The following is a 19,212-nucleotide window of genomic DNA, read 5'->3' as shown; positions in this document are numbered from 1 at the left end:
ATCTTTTAATCATTGGAACTACTGTAGATTCCTAATCAAATGCGTAAAATCGTTAGAAAAAACCCATGTGGATTTAAAAATCTCGCTTTTATTTTTCAGACAGTTTTGAACGTTAGGAAATGATAACAAAGAATTTTTGATCACGATTTTATTTTATTGCGATTTGATACAAAACAGAGGAATTGTGGAATTAAGTACTCCCGTAATATAAGGAATTTACAGTAATCCTAACTTGGTTTCTAAGTTGTGTACATATATGAGCACTACATGTTCATAAATAGCAAAGAAACTAATGCATCAGTTGTTAACATACTTTCGTGATAAAGTACCTCATTACTTGACGACTTTTACTGTTGTTGACGTGTCAATTTTGTTGTTGTGCTTTATGGTTCAAAAAGTTTAGAATTATGTATAGCTGTAGGAAAAGACACAAAAAAAGAGATGGCTATTCGTTATCTCTTTATTATTTACTCATGTTTATAGCTTGTTACACAATGCAATAGTCAAACATTGTAACAGTGTCAATACTATAAGTCTTTCTCCTAGTAGTTTGTATACTGTACCACATCCCAGTGGACAGTGATAATAAAAATGCACAGCAATAACAGTCCCAACAAAAAGCAGTTCTATTAAGCACAGGTATCCCATATTTAAAATACTCTCATCTAAAAATCTTAAAAAAACATGAAAATTAAAATAATTTATTGCTTTAATTAAAAAAAATAATGATGCATTTTTCTTTAAATTATGAGAACTTTGACAGTCTTGGACTTAACAAGATTAAAAATTCAACAACAATATTTGATGTAACCATTTAAAATAAAAATTTATAAATAAAATAATTTTTTTCATCCATAATATCTGTTGTTTTAAACGCATTCTACACTTAATGCAGAAGATTTAATTTTTGCGCATGATCATAAAAACAAAATCATAAAAATTTGTTGTAGTTTGTCAAATTTTAAGTGAGCTCATAATTACCAGTATATGTATTTGTCGCAAACAAGGATCATGCTACGTTTTTGTTTAGATTTGAAAATTCTCAAATCAAATTGTGACCATGTCGGTTTAATGTCAAAGTAAGACACAAAATCATGATTAGAAGTGTGAGAAAAGTCAATTTAAAAAAAAAATGTGCATGTGCTGGTACATTCTTGTTCATGTAATCTATGCACAATTCATTCAAAAACTGTGACATACATGTACACATCAACATGTACATGGTATGCTTGTATGTCTGAGTGTTTTGTCACTTAAATCCACTTTGTAAATATCTGCAGGGTACAATGTATCTGTTTTGTACACTGTACAGCAAGTAGCTGGAAAATGCTTTATTTTGGCCTGATGTGCAGATTGTCCATTACAAAGTTGATGGCCTGCATGGGATTGTCTATGTTGTGTAATGAATCACGATGCAGCACCCACGCCGGCCGGATTTTGCGTGGTTTGTGGGGGGTACCCCGGATAGGCAGGGTGGAGTTAAACATTTTGGAAGCGTTCAGTTTTGCTTGTCGCATCTGCTGGTTCTCTTGCAGTTGATATTTTCTTGCTGACAAGTTATAAAGACTCTGAATTCGTTCCTTTACTCGTGGCTGGGAAAGCATTACCTGTAAAAATATTGTACATGTAAATTACATTTTGTAAGAAGGCTGGAAATTCTGTAATTTTTCTATATTTATGTAATAATAGACAAAAGTATGTTTGATTCTTAAAGTAAATTAAACTTTGGTGAACCAAGTTAAAGAATCAAAGGGGAAACAATAAGAGCAGACTTAGAATGTTTTTCAGTTTATCTATGTGTAAATCAGAGACCATGTATACATGTACATGTATATGGTAATTATAATATAGCTAAAATAAAAATGGAGGAAATTTACCATTCTGCGATGGTTATCTATTCCCAGAATTCCGACTAGTGTACATGTTCTGTTGAAGATGACTCCCTTCTCCCTGTATATCTGCATCAGGTCCAGTAAGATGTCGAGCGATCCCTCAACAAACACATAGGGTAAGGTCTTGTCATACTGAAAAACAAACAACCATGCAATATTTCACACATTCAAGTCACACATACAGTTACAATGTACATATGAAAGAGACAATGGAGGCTAGTTTGTACCTTGGCCAGGTTGAGCAGGATGCTGACGGCCAGTTTGATGATCTCCATGTGCGGCTGGCTCCTGTTACAGCTGCTGATCAGTGTGTAGATCACTCCCACTGCATTCACCTCCACCATCCTCTCACAGCAGGCCGGGGACAGGCGAGTCGCAACGTCTGAGGAAAACAGATACATGCAGTTGTAAATAACTACTTAAATTTATGTACACTGTTTCATAAACATTCACAAACTCTTCAAACTAACTTCATTAGAATGCTTCCATACAAGAATTTTTACATCCTAGTTTCAAAGTACTGAAATGTTAATGTGGAAGAACAAACCGTTGATGCATTTGGAGCAGACAGTTTTGACTTGATAACAAACGTAAATGTACCTAGGTGAACAAGTGCCTCCAGTATCTGGGACAGCTGTTTGTACTTGAGGAGATAGTCTAGGGCAGACTCTGTGCGGTTCCCCAGCTTCTTGTCCTCAGTGGCCGACCGGTGGGCCTCCACTACTCGCTTGCGCACCGCCTCAAGTTTCTTGGATTTGTTCTTCATTCTAACCTGTCTACCTCTCCAAACAGCCTGTACATATACAAGTCAAAACATCACACTAGGTCAAAACAAAAAGCTGTAAAGATGACTAAATGTCATAATACAGAATACAGTTATCACCGATTAAGTTGTTTTACCTGGATAACTACAGCCGCATGTTGTCTCTTTTTTTCACCCTGGGATTTCAACCATTGCAGTGCTGCTGACTGGATGGTAAGGATTGATTTTTTCAGCTTTAGAAACCTCATTCGACAAATTCTACCTCTAAACCAATTCTACAATAAAGAAAAGGAAAATGTTCATTAATGGGTTTCTGAATATTAAACAATTGCACAATCATTTTCAACTACATGTTCATAAATATAGACATCTAACAGTCTTATTTATTCACAAAGCTGCATTTCCATTTTGCAAGGAACTACATGTAATTCAAAATTGAAGATTATTTGAATCAGCACACAGACACTAACCTGTAGCACTAGGATCTTCTGTAGCTGTTCCTCCGCTCGACACAGGGACAAGTATTTCCTGTAGCACTGCTGTATCACCATGGCTGACATGTGAAACCTGACTGTTTGGGCAAATCTGGACAGATAGGCTAATCTTTCTGCTTGTTGAAGCTATATGGAAAAAAATAGTGATTTTAAAATATCAAACTAAACACTGGTATATAATTTAGCTTCTTATTGTAAATTTGAAAATATTTTCTTAAATAAAAAAATGCTCTCACCTTGACCATTACATTGTGTCTGTGAGCCCTGTAACTTCTCTGTATGACTATGGCTGCCTCATGAAGTCTCCTTATCCTTACTCTTTCTAGAAAACCTCTGAAGGATGACTGGATTTTCACTATAGCCTGTTTCATCCTTTGGTACATGCAGCGTGTCTTGTGACCTCGATACATTGCCTGGATTCTTCTAACAGACCTTATCGTAACAATGTATCTATTGCGCTCGGTCTGACCCAGCCTTTTATTTCTATAAGCTTTCTGGCAAACAACAACAGCTTGCCTAAGTGCCATATAGGCTCTTTGTTGTTTTCTGCTTCTATACCAGCACTGAATTCTTTTAGCACATTCTTGTTGAGCTGCCATCAATTTTTGAACTTGTTTTCGTCTGACGCATGCCTGGATTGTTATAGCTGCTTTACGCATAGAATGATACTGTTGACGAGCTAATCTGCCCTGAATCTTTGCTCGATAACGCCTTTGCAACAGAAGAGTACTTTTCTTCAGTTTTTGAAACTTCTGCATTGCAATAACTTTTCTGACTTGAGCCTGGATACAAACAACTGATCTTTTTAGTACATCAGCCTTTTTGCGAGCAATATGAAGTCTTACCGCTCTTTGAAGAGTAATGACTGAACTTCTTTTCTTCAGATACTCCTCTCTCACTTTCATTCTCAATACTTCTTTCCTAAACCATTTCTGTATTTTAATGGCAGCAATTTTCATGGCTTGGAATGATTTTCTCTGTGTTTTCATACGAAGACATGCCTGTAACTTTACAACTGCGAGCTTTTTCTGCTTGTAGTCTCTTTGCTGAAGGTGTCGTCTGTAATGGGCTTGAATAGTTATTGCAGCTCCTTTCATAATTAGGAATTCTTCCCTGATTTGTGTGACCAACATTTTTCTTCGGAAAAGTCTTTGAACTCCAATGACAGCACTTCTCAGTTCCGTGTATCTTTTCTGACAAAGGAATCTTCTGATGGCTGACTGCAACCGGACAACTCCTGACATTTTCTTTGTGTATTCTTTACGAACTTTGTATCCCCTGAAGCAAGCTTGAATAGTTAATGCTGCTCCTTTCTGAATTAGGTAGTTCTGATGTACTTTCTTCATTTCCATGAATGATCTCCAATGCTTCTGAATGATCAGTGAAGATTGCTTTAATTTCACAAACTTTCTGCGAACAAGATGACTGCGTACCATTGACTGGAGTTTGACTGTTGATTCCCTCAGTTGTTGATATTTTCTTTGTGTCTGGTATTTCCTACAACATGCCTGTACAGTTATTGCAGCACCTTTCATGATCAGAAATTCTCTTCTTGCCTTTCTCATGGAGAGAGTTGCACTCCACTTTCTCTGAATTTTACAGACATTTCCTCTGATATCTTGAAACTGTTTTCTTTGTAGATAAGTTCTTGTAGCAGACTGAATTCTGATGACGGCATTTTGAACCTTTTTAAATTGATTCCGCACCAGATATGCTCTGCATTGTGCTTGAATTTTAATAGCAGCCATCTTTTGCATCAGAAATTGCCTTCGTTGATGCCTTGATTTCAAACTTTCTCTTAATCGATTCTGAATAGTCATAGCTGCACTTCTTTTCTTTACATATTCCCTCCTCTCTTTGCGACCTCTATATAAAGCTTGGATTTTTGTGACATAATGTCTTAATTTTCTGAAATGTATCCTTTGTTTATAACCTCTGTACACTGCCTGAATGGTCAATATTGCTCCTTTGGTAACAAGGAAGCTATTTCTCTGGTCTATTCCTCTCTGGTGTGCTCTGTACCACTGTTGAATAACCAAAGCTGATTTCTTCCTCTCTAAATAATTTTTCCTTGTCCTCCAACCTCTGACAGCTGCCTGCAGCGTAATGACCTGCCTCTGAGTTTCCTTATATTTTCTTTGAGCAGCATATGATCTCCAGTATGACTGTATTCTTAATGCTGCACTATTCCTCATTTCTACTCGTTTTCTCCAGGTCTGCTGAATGAAACAGCAAGCAGACTTGATCCTGAGATAGGATTTCTTGGATAACATCATGCACTTTAAAGCTCTGTATCTTCTTTGCAAGATTACAGCTGCATGATTTCTTAGCTTTTCTTGTTCTTTCTGTTTCCAAGATCGGTAAGCTTTTTGTATTGTCTTGGCACTGTTTTTCTGCACTAGATATTTTCTCCTCATCACATGACACCTCCATGTCTTCTGAATCATTTTGGCTGCTTTCTCTTGTTGTTTCACAGCTCTTACAGCTTTTCTGACCATATGTCCTCTGAAGTTTGCTTGAATTCTCAGAGCTGCCTGCTTCATAGACTGGTACCGATCATAATCTTGCCTCATTTTCAAGGTGGCTCGCAACTTTCTTTGAATTTTTAAAGCACTTTTTCTATTCTGTGTGTATGCTTTCCTTGCTATTTGCTTACGCAATGCTGTCTGAAGAACTATCACAGCAGACTTTGTCTTGAGAAACTGTTCCCTCATTCTATGGGCCCTGTATGTAGCCTGTATGGTTGTTGCTGCTGATTTCTGTGTAAGGAACTGTTTCCTGACTTTTCTTCCTTCCAAAATCTCTCTATATCTTTTCTGTATCTTAAAAACTGCTGTTTTCTTCTTTAAAAATTGTTTTCTAGCAGATACAGCCCTGAAAGCAGCTTGTATTGTAATGGTTGCTTCCTTCATGACTCTGTATTTTCTCTGAGCCAAAATCTGTCTCCATTGACATTGAAGAGTGACTGCAGCCTCATTGGCTGCTTTCTCTTGTTGCTTCACTGCTCTTACAGCTTTCCTGACCACATGTCCTCTGAAGTTTGCTTGAATTCTCAGAGCTGCCTGCTTCATAGACTGGTACCTATTATAATCTTGCCTCATTCTCAGGGTGGCTCTCAATTTTGTTTGAATTTTTATAGCACTATCTCTTTTCTGAGTGTATGCTTTCCTTGCTATTTGCTTACGCAATGCTGTCTGAAGAACTATCACAGCAGACTTTGTCTTGAGAAACTGTTCCCTCATTCTATGGGCCCTGTATATAGCCTGTATGGTTGTTGCTGCTGATTTTTTTGTAAGGAACTGTTTCCTGACTTTTCTTCCTTTCAAAATTTCTCTACATCTTTTCTGTATCTTCAGAACTGCTATTTTCTTCTCTAAGAATTGTTTTCTAGCAGATACAGCCCTGAAAGCAGCTTGTATTGTGATAGTTGCTTTCTTCATGGCTCTGTATTTTCTCTGAGCCAAAATCTGTCTCCATTGACATTGAAGAGTGACTGCAGCCTCATTGGCTGCTTTCTCTTGTTGTTTCACTGCTCTTACAGCTTTCCTGACCACATGTCCTCGGAAGTTTGCTTGAATTCTGAGAGCTGCCTGTCTCATGGACTGGTACTGATTATAATCTTGCCTCATTTTCAGGGTGGCTTGCAATTTTCTTTGAATTTTTATAGCACTATCTCTTTTCTGTATGTATGCCTTCCTTGCTATTTGCTTGCGCAATGCTGTCTGAAGTATTATTACAGCAAACTTTGTCTTGAGAAACTGTTTTCTTATTCTATGTGCTCTATATGAGGTCTGTACAGTTGTTGCTGCTGATTTCTGTGCCAGGAATACTTTCCTTAATTTTTTTCCTTCCAAAATCTCCCTATATCTTTTCTGTATCTTCAAAACTGCCAATTTCTTCTTTAAGAACTGTTTTCTGGCAGATACAGCTCTGAAAGCAGATTGTATTGTGACTGTTGCCTTCTTTATAGCTTGGTATTTTCTCAGAGCCACAAACTGTCTCCAGTTACGCTGAACAGTGACTGCAGCCTGATTGCGAATTTCCATGCGTCTTCTCCAAGCATTCTGGATAACAATACATGAGGATCTGGTTTGTAGGAAGTTAGATCTACATTGCTTGGTTACCTGGTAACATCTATAATTTTGTTGCAGTATCATGACTGCCTCTCTCTTTCTAACGAATTCTCTCCTTTGTTTCCATGTACGCACTGCTCTTTGAATTACAATAGTACTCGACTGCAGCTCTTTGTACCAACGCCTTGTACAGAAAGCTCTCCAAGTCGTCTGAAGAACAAGAGCAGCCATTTCTTTCTCTGATCTCCTTTTCTGAATAAAGTTTCTGACTCCTTTTTGAATGGTTATAGCACATTGTTTTGTAATGAGGAACTCTTTTCTGATCTTTATACTCTCCTTTGATGACAAATACCAGTTCTGTATTCTCCTTGCTGCAGTCTGCTCCTTTGCTACCTGTTTCCTTACAAGGAATCCCCTAACGACACTCTGAATCTTTATAGCACAACCTTTCATCCTAATAAATCGCTGTCTCTCTCTGTGGGCCATCAAGCATTGCTGTAAAGAAACATAAAACTATTATTTTCTTTCTCACAACACTGGACATTATAGTTCACACTACAGGTCAGCATGATATTGTATTGTAAAACCTGTAGTGCAGGTACTGTAAACCAACTTTTATTCGCATCGACTTTATTCTGCTATTTATTTGGGACAAACTAGTTTGCGACAACTAATTTTAGCAACTTAATCATTCCAGACCCCTGTTATTGTTAAAACTATATGAAAAGGGCTGGCTCATGGCGAGAAATATTTGTGACAATGAGGCTCTCGCGAAAATCAGTTTGTTTAGAGAATTGTTTTATTAAACCATCAAGCCTCAAAACTTACCAACACTACTTTTGCAGCTTTCATTTTTTTTTCCTTTTGCAATTGCATTGTTCTCTCCCTTGCTAAGAATCCTCTGGCATACTTCTGGATGATAATGGCACTGGACTCTTGTTTTTTAACATGCAGTCTTTGAAGCCAGCTTCTCACAAATCTCTGAATTTTAATTGCAGCTTTAATCTTTAGCTGAAAAAAAAGAATAAATAGTTGTGACAGAGGCATAACATTGAACAGAAAGAATGTTTATTCAGTTTTAAGAACAGATGATCTTCAAAAGAATAAATTTGATGATGAGAATATAGTCAAAACTAAATTAATTATTTTCCAGCAAGTTATGTACAAAAAAAGTCTTGTACCTTGATTTTCCCCCTGTTTTTGTGGAGGATGTGTTTGCGCCATGCTAGCTGTATGGTTCGTGCGGCTCGAGTCTCCTGTCGGATATTGAGGAGGCGAGCACACAGATAGCTGGTGTAGGTCAGAACCACCTTCTCGTCGGGGATTGTGTTACACATGTCAGCCGCGCGGATCATCAGGGGCACACCACCAAGTTCTGTCAACTGCAATTAAAGTTTGAGAATTAAATGTTTGATTCTAAGAATTGGTAGTAATTGTTACTGAATCTTCATGGGTTTCCCATGTATCCATCAAAATATTACAAAGGTCTTTGGCCAGAAAATTAAGCCATAAATAAATGTTTTACCCTCTGGTACAGAACTTTGAAATTTTCCCTTTCATTTTTCAGTAGGTCATTGTAAACATCTTGATCGGCTGAAACTGTTGAACAAATTTTGTTGAAAATATGTGTAGTACAAGTATATTGCAGTATATTGTATAAACGAACAATATTTCTTCCTGATAATGTAACATGTTGACAAAATACAAGCATTTTCATTTATAAATGTATGAGAAAAATTGAAAATGTATCTTATATTACGGTAAATAATTATGCATTAATTAAAAATCAGACATAAAGTATTGAGATTCAAATAAGTTTTTTAAAAGGTAATCTAATATCAGAGAGGGATATCAAACAAGACCTATGGAAAGTAAAAATTTGCTAATTCATGATCAAAATACCAGCAAAGCCTTTTTTATTTTCAATAATTTGTATGATGACAGGCATGTAAGATAGTACATGTAGAAATGAGTGTGGTTACAAACCTGACACGGGGGCGGGGCTGTCGGACAGACTACAGTCCAGACTCTCCATCTCCTCCTGGTACGTCATCGTTGTCCTGGTGTGGATCAGGCTCTCCGGAAGCAGGGTGGGGTGATAGTGGTGGACCAGGAAACACAGGGCACGCCCATCACTGAACGACACTGTGAAATTCTCCACCTACAAGTACAGGCAAGTAAATTGCTATTGGCTAGAATGATCTATATTTAAAAAGTATGGCAACATTTTTTACTTTCCAAAGTTTGAAACCTGACTTTCACAAAACAAAAGACTGTCAGCTTTAAAGAAAAAAAAATTCAGACCTTTACTCCATAGAAGAGACACACCACTCTGCACCATTTCAACAGTAGGGAAACCAGCTCATTGTTTGCGTAGATGTCATCATACAGAGAATCTCTTCGATTCTGTTGTAAACCTACAAAACAGAATGTATCAGTACTCATCCAAGAGTTCTCCACCAGAAATATCAGGTAACAATTTTAATACAGAACATGTCACTTTATTATCATTTTTTTTAATAAAAAGAGGTTACTTTATGTTTTAAAGTATACACAGATTAGTAGAATTTCCTAAAGTTGTTAGGGTGTAAAATATGTACATGCATATGTACATGACAATTCAATAGTCTAGCAGCCTTTTTAAAATGTACCGTTACATGAAAACATACAGAATTTTTACCTTGTTCATAATTCCTGAGAGCTTGGAGTTGGTTGCGCACTTGAAGAGATCTTTCAAGAATGGAGATCTCATCTTTTAGTTGATCGACACTTAGCAAAAGTCCAATCTTAAATGGTAAAAAGCATTTCATGAAGATTGACAAGAAAAGCGACATGGAAAGGGTGTGTGTCATTTTGTATGTAGTGAACATTCTCATTAAACTTTAAATGTTTATTGTTCAATATTTGATTATTCTTTTCCCAAGAGGGAAACATGTTAACTCAACAATGATGTTTCATTTTTTTCTTCACATTCTACAAGAATGAGCAATTTTAAAATTAACAAAAAGCAGTATCCTACTTGATATTTGAGGATAATTGTCCACAACAAGTGCAGAGTCTTCTCCCTGTGTCCATCCACAATGTCTCTTGATGTCACTTTTTTCGCTGAAATAAAAGCATATAAAGTAGAGTTGAAGACATTTTTTCAAATTGTAAAATTACTGCCAAAGTCTGCATGACTGAAAATAAGAAAAAGTACCATCTTTCTCCATGTCAATTCCTATATCTTTGAGAATGGTAAAGGCTATATCCATATTGTGGATCTTTTGTAAACGACTGATGGCTGGTACTCTCAAGTTTCTTTTCATAACTACATTCTCCTCCAACAAGTCCAAAATCCGTCTGCAATCAAATAAGCAAATATAAATATCAAAGAACCAGATAATGCTAATTAAATATGGATTATGGAACCAGAATTTCATCATCTTCGTTTCATTCAAATTTTATCAGAGTCTTACGTAAGCCTTAATCCATCTTTCAAATCTGTAGACAAATTCTTTACGGCATAATCAAACTCATCGAGTGCTGTTTGGGAATGTTTGGTGATGTATCCAAAGTAACCAAGATGTCTGTTGATGTCTCCTTCTCCAGCCAGAAATTGACGTGAAAACTCTGCCACCAATGCTTTGCAGGACTATACAATAAACAACATGAATTTGCTATAAAGAAATACCCTAACTGTTGTCCCACTGACAACCAAGCTACCCACCTTGAGCAATATTATTACTTCAAATAATTTTCAACTTAATTATCTTTGACAATGACTTTTAACATAACTATGAATATAAAGTCTACAAACCTTTTATAATAAATTATTTGCCCTCTCTTGGCTGATGACAAAAAGTACCTATAATTGCCTGAACTTATTCTTTTTTCTTGGAAATTCAGCTGTTTAATTTAATTTTGAACAACTTTGAAAATTTTTTAAGTTAGAGTGTTAAGAGACACAGCCCATTTTTTCAAAGGTGACAATTATATTAAATTCTTGTTTTGCAAAGTATATTCATGTTAAACCAAATTGTTATTAATATATGTATTTTAACACACTGTCAGTGGATCCAGAAGTAGAGAATGAAATGGGAATTTTTTTTAAAGAATGTTTTTAATTCAAACAACACTTACTTTGTATTCTGAGTCTTTACAAAACAGACAGGGGTCATGCTTAATCATGTGTTGACATTTTGCATAATCCAGGAAATAGATGAGCAGCAAAAATTTCTTCAGAAGATGTTGTGCTATGGCCTCTGAGAAACCTGTAAGATGTGATTAGATACAGGACAAGTCACAAATATTGCATTTTATAGATAATGTCATACTGCATATATAAACAAAGCTACAAGCTCAAAAGTATTACCCTCCGAGTAGAGGTGTGGCACTGACGGGTGGGCGTACTGAGCCGCTATGTCAGGATTTGACAGAAGTCTGGTCACAATGAAGTGGGACAAGCCTACTACATCACTGTTGCTATGGACTCCAATTATCTCTCCAAACACAGTCTAAAACACGATAACTTTGTTTCTTAGATTCTACACTTTGTTAACTCAATACTCTTTGTGTGATTACAAAACTGAGCACAAAATTGAAATAAGAAAGTTGGATAGTTATGGATTATCCTAGTGATAAGATGTTTAATTAGATATCTAATCTAAAAGACCAACATTTATAACAACATGTAACTGAAATTTTTTAAAGTACTCAGGTTATTTTCAGGAGCAGTGGAACAAATGTCATACCTCTAATCCTATTCTCAGCCACAATGGATTAAAAGACATCAGCAAATCCAAAACAGCTTGCTTCAGACCTGTAAATACACAATTGTCATTAGTCAATGGGTAATGCAACTTATTTTCTGTATATTTTCCCTCAAATAACTAGGGATTGGACGATCCATCGATGCACCACGGTATTTATTTTGACGATATTTGGATCGATACGTTTACCATTAATACAACGATACCTAAGCGAACTTTTTTTTTTATTTTCCAAAAATATCTAAGCTTCATAAATCGGCTATTTTTAGTCCCCACGCCTAATATGAAAGTACAAAGATGGCGGAAAACCTCGTTAGTTATCAAAACTGACAGGAAGCTAAATCTGGAGTGTGGAAAACTTTTGGATTACTTGTTTATGAAAAAGTAGTGTATACAAGACTTAAGTAATTTGTAAATTGTGCAACGCTCATTTTAAATACTGTAAATTCCTAATTAAACGAGAGGAATTTATATCCGTGTAAAATCGTGAGAAGCACCCTCACGGATTCTAAAACCTTGCAATTATTTTCTGAGAGTTGATAACTATAGGGAATAGGGATAAATGTTCCGTGTTCGCGATTTTATATTCTCGTGATTTGATACAAAACAGCGGGATCGCGGAATTAAGTACTCGCGTGATAAAAGGAATTTAAAGTATTATAAAATAACTTTGGACATGCGGTAATACATCGACAAATTGAATAAATTTTAAACCCTTATTCGTGTTTTCATTTAGTAGCAATGTATCGTGATATGTATTGTATCGCATCTCATGTATCGTCGTACCAAATTGGCTAAGCACAGTATCGTCCCAGCCCTACAAATAACCCAACCAAAAGTATCCACTATATTTAAAAAAAAAACCACAGAACCAATAACACACTTCTGTGTATGTGTACATGTACCTAAATCGGCATGGACTTTGCGGTCCTTTCTGATCATGAGCCGCTGGCTCTCCACCTCAACTTCCACCTTCTGCACCACGGTCACCACTGGCGTAGACTGGAACAGTTTACAGGCGGACCGCCGCAGGCCGTTCAGTTTACGACCGGCTGAATACTCTTTGAAAGACAATGCCTCTTTTGTTGGGGCCAGCTTCTGGGGTCCCATTTTGTTTGAACACAACTTTGCAGCATCAACTATAAAACACCTCAGGATATTACAAATGCCTGTAGAAAATTCCAATTTCTAACTGTAATTTAATAACCTAAATATGTTTGAACTATATGCACTCTTATTTTAAATGGATGATTATTTTTACTATCCAAATACATTACCTTTAGATTTAATATTGTTTCCCATGTCCTCAGATGGAGTCAAAATAAAATTTAACCACTGCGAAAATCCCCGTTCTTGTTTTTCCATCCATCTTTCATCATAGTAAATGTTCTTGGATGCAAAGGGCATGGGGTGTTTTGGCAGTGCTAGAATAGAGATGGAAATGACCATGTTTCAAATTCACAAGACTGCCTGTAATTAAGCTATTATGTTGGGCAAATACATTCATTTGCTGTTGTTTATTCATTTTCACATACCTGTTTTGGACTTTTTTAACAAGATAAGTTTGGACTTTGCAATCCCTGCTGCTTTTGGTTTTGAAATTTGCCTTTGAACTGGAGCTAAAAATTATATACATGTCTATAATTTCAAAATGGAAAGCTAAATGAATAGCACTCTAACATTCTATGATTGATTCTGTTAAATCTAAAATAGCTTTATTCACACATACATGAATGCTGAATGATAAATGTAAAAGCAATATTATGTTATCTAAATTAATCCCTGCATACAAACCTTTAGATTTTTGCTGTTGAATTCCAGCCTCATCTGCTTTACGTTTGTGAGACACAAGCCCTTTAATAGATTTTTCAGACAAGTTGCTCGACTTTAATCTTACAGGCTTAGTTTTGGGGACTTCAACCAAATGTTTAGTCTCCTCCTTTCTATTGTGGTTTGATGTTTGATCTTCAGTTGGCACAAAACATGCAAAGGAATCAACCTTCCTGGATGGGCTTACTTTCTCTTCCACATTTGTTTCAGCTTTGACTTCTAAAGATCTGTCTTTCTCGGAATGTTTCTCAGAGGGCGTATATCCTATTGGAATGACCTTGTCCTCTGACCCTACATCAATGTTCTTTATCCTCTCTCCAGACTCCGTTTTGTCCCAAGCACTTACACAAGGGCTCTGAATCAATGGAATATTTTCCTTATTTTCCTGCTCTTCATCATCCAGTGGAGGGAAGAGTCTTTTCCTTTCCAGAAGACTTCCATCAATTATCCTTGGATTCTCAACAACATGGGTGGATCGTCGAGAGAGGTCAGGGTTAGGACTGGTTGGAAGCGGAGTACATGGAAAACTATTCTCTGAACAGCTCGAGTCAGACTGTCCCTCATCTCTGTCTTTTGATGGAGTGAACAGGCAAGTAAAGGGTTTTCTCTCAGCTGATGGTGTTAAAATTGTTGGTTTTTCTTTTGTGATTGTGGATGACACAACCTGTGAAGATTCAGTTGGATTTTTTGAGACTGTCGTTGATGCTGCTACATGGGTAATATCGTTTAGAAGAGGGCTACATGTATTTGGCATGTGCTTGGGAGAAAATTCAACTTTTGACATACTTGCATGACAGAAAGTCAGTTTGGAAGTGGTTTTTCCTACACCTGCTGAGGTGAGCTGCTGAGGTTTCTGCAGATTTTTTTCGGGCGTTGGCAAAACAAGGTCACTATAATGATGAGACAATGGTGTCCTTGGAGCTTTATCGCCCCGGTATGTCTCTAGTAACATTCTTTCAGGGGTTGGAAGTACTAACATCTGATGTCCCTTCTCAGACCACGCAGATTCCTGATTTTTGGACTCTTGTAATATTTCTGGTGTTAAACAAATACTGTTTGGTATTTCATGCAAATGCTTTCCCAATGCCATTTTTTCAGGTGTTGGTTCTGTCATAAATGTATTTGCCCATGCATTATTTTTCCCACGGTTTTGGCCTTTTTGATCAGCAATACTTTTTCTGATAGAGCTTGGGGTCATACTTCCACTAGCCCTTCGTTTCATTGGCTTTCTGTTGCCCAGCTTTTGAATCCCAGATCTTTCTTGACTGCTCCCAGACTTGCGATCAGCACTAGTCTTGCATCCTGCCACCTTAGGGGCAGCTCTAGAAATTGCTTTACCAGATGGACGTTGCCTCTTGACTGTGTAGGTAGTTCTGCGAGGACTAGTGCCTTCGGGGACAACACTAAATGGATTGCTTGAGATGCTTCCTATACAGTTACTTGTCAACTCTTTGACAGATGTATGCTTGCCTGTAAAACTTTCACCGTTATTTGACACATTCCATTTCAAATTTGACTTTACAAACTCAAGCTGAGAAAGCATGATGTTATGAGGCACTGATTCATTCAACACATTTTCAGGACTGTTTGAGTTACTCTGATCTAGACCTACTGGCACATTCTCTATGGTGTCATTTAAATCTTTTAAAAATGAGTTGGGACTCACATAGTTCTTAGCATATGCATCTGTCACAGATAGGGGAGTTTTACTAAGATTTCCTGACAATACACCCTCTTCTTTTGTCCTTCTTTCCATGGTAGACTCCTGCACAAATGTATCAGGGGAGATGACCTTTGTTTGTGATCTTTCAATGATGGTGCGTTGTTCACTGGATTCATCGCTGACATGACTAGTTTGTGGTGTGTTATTGCTGTCATTTTCAACAGACGTCTGATTCTCCTTAGTCTCTGCCATTGAGTTTCCTTCAGACAAGTTAACCTCTTGGTGCAACTGCTCAGGTGTATCAGGTTTTACATCACTTTGACAATATGCACTGTAGGTATTTGACCTGCGGTGATATTTTTCTTTTTTCTTGACATCTTTGCTGACCAAGGTCTCCTCTGATAATTCAGGCCTGTTCTCCTTTTCTGTCACACATTTAATCTTTACAGTATCAGTGCTGATCCCTGATTTTTCTGGACTGTAAGATTTGGCAATGTTTGCTAAACTTTGTGTGTAGACTACAGACAATGGTTTCTTTACTCTTCTACTCAAAAGTCCTTTTCCTCCCTATAAAAAATGAAATAATCATAATCAATGTACGTATTAAATGCCTTATGGTGATAAAATTTGCACAGGTATGATTTTCACGCATTTAAGTTGTCTCTTACTCCCTTAACTTCCACATTCTTATTTTGAAAAAAGGGGAATACATAAATGTATATCAATTTGAAATTACAGGTAATTTTACCTACAAACTCTTATTGTCTGATCTGACAATGGTATATTTACCATAATCAAATAAACTTCAAACTAAATCACACCTAAGGCCTGTTTAGCAAAGCAAGTACTTGCGAGCACAAGCCAAAAATTGTGTGAGTAAGTCAGTAAGATATACTGGCGTGCAACCAGTTCTCGCCTAGTACCATTTCTTGCCAGTACATTGTGACATCATTTTTCGTACATAATTTTATGTGTTGATAAAAAGACGTCACAATGTACTGGCGAGAAATGGTACTCAGCGAGAACTGGTCGCACGCCAGTAGGGAATTTAGGCAAGCGTTTGCTAGCCCCCACCCTGTTGAACAGGCCCCATGTATAAGCCCTTGGGATCTGCAGGCCCCCAACCCCCCTGTATACTGTATGGGGCTTGTAGACATACGAAATTGAAACCTTACATCAAGACTTGTAAGAATAGACACAATGATATATATAATACCGTCTTCTTTTTCTGTTGTGGATTTTGACAAGTTCCAAACACAAATGCTTGAAGTCTGTATGAGCTGTCCACAGAAAACTGTATCATCTCTCGAAAGTTGCCTTCATTTTCGGGATTCCATGAAATGTCAAGGTAATACACGCTATCTCCTTCTACATCAAACTCTTTTGACTCAACGGAAAAGTTTTTCTTGTGTGGATACCGTTCTATCTTTACATTTTGGGCATACTCATGGGGATTTTTCACAAGCAAAGTTCGGTGCTTTGAATCGCCAACTTTGCAAGTTCCAAATCCAATTTTGGGAGGATTTGTAAAATGAGTAAGCACCAATGTTTCCATTTCCGTGTCACTTTTTCTACTTTTAGCCACATGTTTTTCGTGGTTTTCTACAGCGATGCTGTATTTTATCCCTGAAGGTTTTTCAAACCATGAACGTCGATTCGACTTTCTACGCGATCCTTCAGTTGGCTTTGGCGTCGAAGTCACTATAGAGCCGGGGCATTCTGGATTAAAATCAATGCTGTCGTTCATCTTTAATTGCGTCGATCCAATATTTTCCTCTGTCATTTGATGAACATTGTTATTCTGCTGGAAAAATCATGCTTCGAATTTGGGGCAGTTCAAATTTTAACCAATCAAAAAATAGATAAACAGTGCAACGTCAACTCGTACCCTAACCAATTCGTACACAAGGCAAATCAAAGTACGGAACTTTTCTACCCGACAAGCTCGAAAACAGTAGATCTACATAATGTTCGGATCTGATTTAGTTTGATTCGGATTTTTTTTAAATAATGAAGTTGGTATGGTTTAAGATTTATTCAGTTTAGGCTTTCACGATATTTTTTTCATAAACATTTATCATTTATAGATTGTTGTACATGTACTGAATGCTGGTGTATTAAGCACAGGGACCAAGCCCGTTTTAACATTAATTTCAATGTAACCATAAATAAAGATTTATTTATCTTTATTTAATCTTTATTTATGGTTACATTGAAATTAATGTTAAAACGGACTTGGCCCCTGTGGTATTAAGGTTGGTTATGCAATCATAATTGTTACATGTCATGTCCAATGAGGCCCTCATTTGGAACTGAGTAAATTCTATTCTATTTTATCATATTTCATTTCAATTTACAGTTTTGAAGCCCAAACCTTTCATACATGTTTACTTGAATTATATATGATATTTATAGTTCGTATCCTACTATAGAGGTGCGCCGGGCTTTACAATTCATTTCAGTAAAATTGGCTATTGGTACTTTGCGGAACGGAACGGAACGGAACGGAACCAGTTAAGAGGCCCCAAAAGGGGAAACAAGATTTATTTTAAACGTCATTATTTCAATTTAACTTATCGTAAATGGAAGATTGTTTTACAAATTATGCTGTTTTAATGAATTGTGTATTACATAAAATATGCTACTCATTGCTCTATAAGTCAATACACGCTTCTTTCCCGAAAAAACCTAAAGTCACTAGTTGTTTTATGATGTTTGATTGACACTGTAAATATAAAGTTGAGGTTTAAACCAGACTCAATTAATCTGTGTGTGTAACGTCAATGAAAATTACCTAAGTAATCTTTCTCCTGAATATATTTCTTCTGATTCCGTTCCGTTCCGCAAAATACCATTACCCGTGTGGATATTGGTATTTAACGGAACGGAACGGAACCATTTAAAAAATTTTAAATAAAGGAAAACATCATAACAACTACTAGCTGTTTGTTTATTTCTATGTTCTTTTGAGATAAATGAAGCAAATCATTTCATCAATTCAAACATCTTGCATATGTGCATATCACTCCTGTGTTGTGTACAGCTATAACTTTTATTTCATCTATGATACTACATTACTTACACGGATGATATTACTAGTTTGTTCACCAAGCTAGCAATAACGCAATGTGCATCCCATATTACGTAGAATTCTAAAATATAACGAGCACATTCGCAAGGAAAAAGTTTAATATTCATCACTTACCTTCCGTCTGAACAATTTTCTTCTGGTTCCGTTCCGTTCCGCAAAATACCATTACCCGTGTGGATATTGGTATTTAACGGAACGGAACGGAATCTTTCAAACTTTTTAAATAATGGAAAATATCATAACAACTACTCACAGTTCCTTGAATTTTTTATCAGATTCTTTAACGATGAATGAGTCTATCAATCAAATCAATTCAGTCATCTTATGTATTTGCTGATTATTAATTTCAGCGTTTGTGTGCGTGTGCTGCATACAACAACAACTTTGTTTTCATTTTTTGTTTATCAATTTTATATCATTGTCACGGCAGAACTAACTAGTTGGTTAATTAAGCTAGCAAAAACACAATGCTTATATCAAGTAGAATTCATATTATACCAAGATCATTCGCAGCGCAGGGATAATATCGATAAAAATACTTGATAGTCTTATTTGAAATAAATTTGAATAATTGATGATATAACAAATGTTGTTACCATACTTATAAAAAAATTTCTTCTGGTTCCGTTCCGTTCCGCAAAATACCATTACCCGT

General features: G+C 36.5%; 1 protein-coding gene across 1 annotated transcript; it reads right to left on the bottom strand.

The window, feature by feature from the left end:
• Nucleotides 1-686: 686 nt before the first annotated feature.
• On the bottom strand, nt 687-17,317 carry LOC128192051 (abnormal spindle-like microcephaly-associated protein homolog). Its single transcript, XM_052864461.1, has 24 exons — nt 16,683-17,317; nt 13,768-16,033; nt 13,509-13,592; nt 13,251-13,397; nt 12,879-13,112; nt 11,956-12,023; nt 11,577-11,718; nt 11,345-11,475; nt 10,681-10,856; nt 10,422-10,564; nt 10,242-10,327; nt 9,903-10,008; nt 9,527-9,639; nt 9,209-9,383; nt 8,748-8,821; nt 8,404-8,604; nt 8,051-8,233; nt 3,386-7,717; nt 3,126-3,275; nt 2,793-2,930; nt 2,493-2,685; nt 2,120-2,274; nt 1,878-2,024; nt 687-1,607 (listed from the first exon to the last, which is right to left on the bottom strand). The coding sequence occupies exons 1-24, from the start codon at nt 17,247-17,249 to the stop codon at nt 1,332-1,334; spliced, it is 10,287 nt and encodes a 3,428-aa protein (XP_052720421.1). The 5' UTR covers nt 17,250-17,317; the 3' UTR covers nt 687-1,331.
• Nucleotides 17,318-19,212: the final 1,895 nt, after the last annotated feature.

The sequence above is a fragment of the Crassostrea angulata genome, chromosome 7, assembly GCF_025612915.1.
Source record: "Crassostrea angulata isolate pt1a10 chromosome 7, ASM2561291v2, whole genome shotgun sequence".
In the NCBI taxonomy this organism is placed as follows: domain Eukaryota; kingdom Metazoa; phylum Mollusca; class Bivalvia; order Ostreida; family Ostreidae; genus Magallana; species Magallana angulata.
The sequence above is the reverse complement of the archived record's forward strand: the minus strand, read 5'-3'. Positions and strand labels throughout refer to the sequence as shown.